Source organism: Cajanus cajan, chromosome 10, assembly GCF_000230855.2.
Source record: "Cajanus cajan strain Asha chromosome 10, NIPB_CcT2T_4, whole genome shotgun sequence".
NCBI lineage: Eukaryota > Viridiplantae > Streptophyta > Magnoliopsida > Fabales > Fabaceae > Cajanus > Cajanus cajan.
In genome coordinates, this window is record NC_138526.1 from 10,899,724 (window position 1) to 10,903,808 (window position 4,085).

Here is a 4,085-nt window from a genome sequence, read left to right on the forward strand (position 1 = left end):
GTAAAGAATATATTTTTCTCCTATAATTGTGATTAACAAATAATTTATTAATTAATCAAAAAAGTTGAATTTATTGTGTAATTGTTTAAAAAATTAACAAAATAAATAATTAAGAAAAATTTCTCAATTCTATAAAAACATGTAACTAAACACAAATATAAGAAAGTCAAGCATACCATAGATAAAAATAACACCAAATATAACAAAGTTTATAACTTTAGTTGATCCCTAATGTATGATAAGTATATAGTAAAACATAAACATAATAAATTATAAGTTTATATCATGATCATCATCTAACTCATTATCATCAGATTGTACTGTGTCAGCATCATGTATAGGAGGAGGTTGGGGAGGACGAGAAGATTGAGAAAACATCTCCATAAATTGCTTCAGCTGTTCACGAACCAACCGAGACTCTTCCTGTGAAGCACGAATCAAATCTGCATGGCTTTGCAATTGTTCTTTTAATGATTTGTTTTCTTCAGACAAATTTGAAACAAGATTTTTCATTTGTTGATACTCAGGAGTTGAGATACCCTCTAAGAATGTAGAAGAAGAAGGTTTATACTTTCCAGCCTCTGAACCTAAACCAAATATTCTTCCTTTATCGTTCACAAAATAAAGTATTTCAGATTGAAGTTGAACACCCAAAAAAAATCAGTATAATAGTTGATATTTACCGTAACAGTTTCAACAGAATAATAGCCACGGTCCACGTAATCTCCCATAAACAAGTAATTTGTATCTGGACACTTCCAACAAAAAATGATAACTAGAAATCAGTAAGTAGAAGAAAATAATGGTTCAATCAAGAAAAAATCCTATAAATAAAAACGCATCATAAATAAATAAAAAATATTCCAGGATAACTACATCCGAAATTAAAAATCAGATCAGACTGTTTGGTTAATCATACAGGTAAATAATCATCACCGATATAAATCCAAGTACAACCATCAATCCTTAAGAATATTCACATAAATTTAATGGTATGTTTGGTTTAGAAAATAATGTGAAAGAAAAGAAAAAGAAAGGATAGAAAAGAGAAGAAAATGGATTTTTTTTAGCTTGTTTGGTACAGGAAAATACAAGAGTAAAGAAAGATTAAAGTTTTCTTCCCTTTTATTTGGATGTGTAAAAAATGAAAAGAAAGAAACATCGATGTGTATGATATAAATATCCAGAATCAAAGAAAACTAGAGGAACTTCTTTCTCTCCCTTTTCTTCTCAATTCTGAGAACCAAAAATAAAACAGGACCCATATTGATTTTTTATTTCATCTGTCAAAATGTATCAAACAATGGAAAAGATGAATTAGTGCCTGCTTTCAGTCTGCCCCCCCCCCCCGCTTTTCTCAAATTTTCCATGCAGTTTTCACTAAACAAAAAAAATGTGTAAATGCCAGTCGAGTATTTTTTACACAGGAAGAGAAACTTGAAAAGAAATTTTAAATGCATTGATGCTATCAAATTCCAAATTAAAATTCAGCATCTAGCAATTGGAATTTGAAAGGATTACACTATAATGAAATTTTAACTGAAAAGGGGTTTCTGTGAAATAAGATAAACCTAATTTCACAATAGAACATCAAAGGTGCATGGAACTACCTAATTTTCCAAGTACTACTTAACACGTACATTTAAAACATAGGTAGTCAAGCCATCAAAAATTTAAAAAATACATGTTGAATATAAAACCAACTACCATAAAAAATACCCTTCCTCCAATGCGAAAAAGCTCTGCAAGATCATGGAATTGCCCATGAATATCACCACAAATTGTAACAGGACTTTTCACAGGCTGCAATTATTGGCAAATGAAATAATCTCTTTAGTTTTTTTCAGTTGATTAAAATCATCATGAGTTAAAGCCATACAAAAGAAAAAAAAACTTATTAAACAAAGAAGAAATCACCATAAGGGGAAGTTAATAAGAGCACCCTAACAGAAAATAGTCAGAAAAAAAAAGGGGCATGATACAGACAATGTCGGTGAAATATGAACAAATTCATATAATAAAAAAAAACCTACACTAAAAAGTACAAAATCATAAATGCGCTTGACGTGAATCACAAAAAGTTAGACACACACCTGGACATTGCTCTCTTCCATCAAAATCTCCTTTGCCTTGTCACACAAGACCCTTACCTGCATAAAAAAGTGCAATGTCAAAACAGAGTTGGATCACTAAATCAAAAAGAACAACAACAATTTCAATGTCAAGGCTATTTCCAGAAAAAAAGAATAAAAGTCTTTAAAGAAATCAAGCAAATAATAGAATAAAATTTAAAATTGAAATTATTAATGGATTTTAACAATACTAACTAAGCTATGGAAACTATAACAATGTCACTCATAAATCATATCAAAACAAACCAATCTAAACTTGGGACATAAACTGAGCATAACTTACTAATTGGTTATGCTTGGTTTTCTTTTTTATGAAATCAATTTATTATGATCACTTTCTAGTTTTCATTTGTGAAAAGCAAACCAAACTCATATTTCAATCAAGGATGTTCCCTTTTTTCGATTGGGAGAAGGAAAAACATAGGTAGATATGTGGAGTGTCTGCAATGCAGCTAGATTGATATGTGTTGCATGTATCAATGTAATTTACTCTACCAAAAAATATTGGCTTTCTATTAGAACCCTTTGATTTAACGAATGGGAATGAGAAGCTGCGCGATTGATCCCCTAGAGAGCACTAAACTACACCTTTTGCCATGGTGAGATTTGGATTTTCAAAATTGCTCTCTCTGCACAGCTGGCCCCAGGCAATTTTCCGATACTAAAGATGTTATACTAAAGATGTTATAGCATCCGCAACAACCAAGATGACAAACTACAAAAGAATGCTTCTCCATAGCAGCCAAGTGTTGTGACATGTAGCAACAATCACACGCTATTGACAACTATGGTTTGGACGTAGAGTGGATGCTGATTTTTTAATGGATAATAATGTGTTTCCAAGCTTCCAACTCTAACATCCCTCTGATTCAGCAAAGAGTGTAAACTGTTAAATCACTAAAAAAAAATAACTCCCTGGAAAGAACAAGGATTTCATCCTGCTCAAAGTTGTGGCTTCTATAAGTGTGATTTTGTCTGTCTCTGTGAAAGGCCGCAACCTCAGCCAGAACAAAGCATTTAAAATGGTCAGAGTATCCTCTGCCCCACATCACCACAATGGCATTGCAGATTGTCACTAGTAATTACTCGGCCAGAAGTATTTAACCCTGCAAGCACCTAGGTAGTACAGCAAGAGATTTTTCCGATCTCCGCATCACATTTCATAAGAAATGAAAGGAAGGAACAAAACGCGGTAAAATGAAGAGGTTGTGGAAAGAACAATACCTCTTGCTCAGACAAGGGTTTGCACTGCATGAGCTGAGAAATCTGTTCATCGAGGTTTCCATGGGAATTCGAAGGCACCGAATCCATGCTCCACTACTCCACCTCCTCGTTGAGGTCGTTGGATCAATTTCCTGTTTCCGAATCGAAGGAAACCCTAGATCTCACTTGGAAAACCCTTTTGTCTTTTCGGTTTGCGTTTGTTGTTTCTGGTTTTTAGAAAGAGAGAGGCGAAGGGTAGTGGTGGTGAAGAAACCAAAGCGTTGGAGGCTTTGCTGTGCTCGTTTTGTTCGATGACCACTCCTTTTTCGGCGGTAAAATTGAAATTACCAATAATTGAAATGCTGGTGCCAAATAATATTGGGACTCGGCGAGTCCAGATTTCAGATTTGGATTTTAAAACTTGCTTACTTCCTTCAAAATGGACGAAAGTTTTTGAGACTCTAATTTACATGATAGTAACACTCTTTTTTATTATTTTATTTAATTTCATTAATATAGATCTGAATTTAAAATCATAAATTTTGATAAATGAATTTATCACTTAATAAATTTTTCTAATTTGAAAATAAGACTTACTAAAAAAAATTATACTTTAATGTATTCTAGAAAATAATTGAAAAAAGTGTTACGAAAAAATGTTTCAAGTATTAATGGCATCGATACTAACTACTATTTAAATTTATCTTAAAAAAAATAACGTTTAATTTTGTATTTTATAGTATAAATATT

At 32.2% G+C, this 4,085-nt stretch overlaps 1 protein-coding gene across 10 annotated transcripts; it reads right to left on the reverse strand.

Moving 5' to 3' along the window:
* Nucleotides 1-158: 158 nt before the first annotated feature.
* Nucleotides 159-3,739, reverse strand: LOC109818719 (serine/threonine-protein phosphatase PP2A catalytic subunit). Of its 10 annotated transcripts, none has more exons than XM_083065528.1 (5): nt 3,357-3,739; nt 2,094-2,150; nt 1,720-1,803; nt 684-748; nt 159-587 (listed from the first exon to the last, which is right to left on the reverse strand). In XM_083065528.1, exons 1-5 carry the CDS (start codon nt 3,441-3,443, stop codon nt 566-568), a joined length of 315 nt encoding a protein of 104 aa, XP_082921654.1. In that variant the 5' UTR covers nt 3,444-3,739; the 3' UTR covers nt 159-565. The 10 variants fall into 10 exon arrangements, with proteins under 10 accessions (XP_082921654.1, XP_082921649.1, XP_082921652.1 ...); XM_083065523.1 differs by having other exon boundaries at nt 684-755; XM_083065526.1 differs by having other exon boundaries at nt 1,708-1,803; nt 3,357-3,738.
* Nucleotides 3,740-4,085: the final 346 nt, after the last annotated feature.

Excerpts from the sequence above, each read along its gene's own strand:
- LOC109818719 (XM_083065521.1), bottom strand. The coding sequence starts at position 3,443 with ATGGATTCGGTGCCTTCGAATTCCCATGGAAACCTCGATGAACAGATT. Across the intron at positions 756-1,707 it reads GAGGAAGGGTATTTTTTATG|TGTCCAGATACAAATTACTT; the intron begins GTAGTTGGTTTT and ends TTTTGTTGGAAG. Across the intron at positions 588-683 it reads ATTCTGTTGAAACTGTTACG|GTTCAGAGGCTGGAAAGTAT; the intron begins GTAAATATCAAC and ends TATTTGGTTTAG.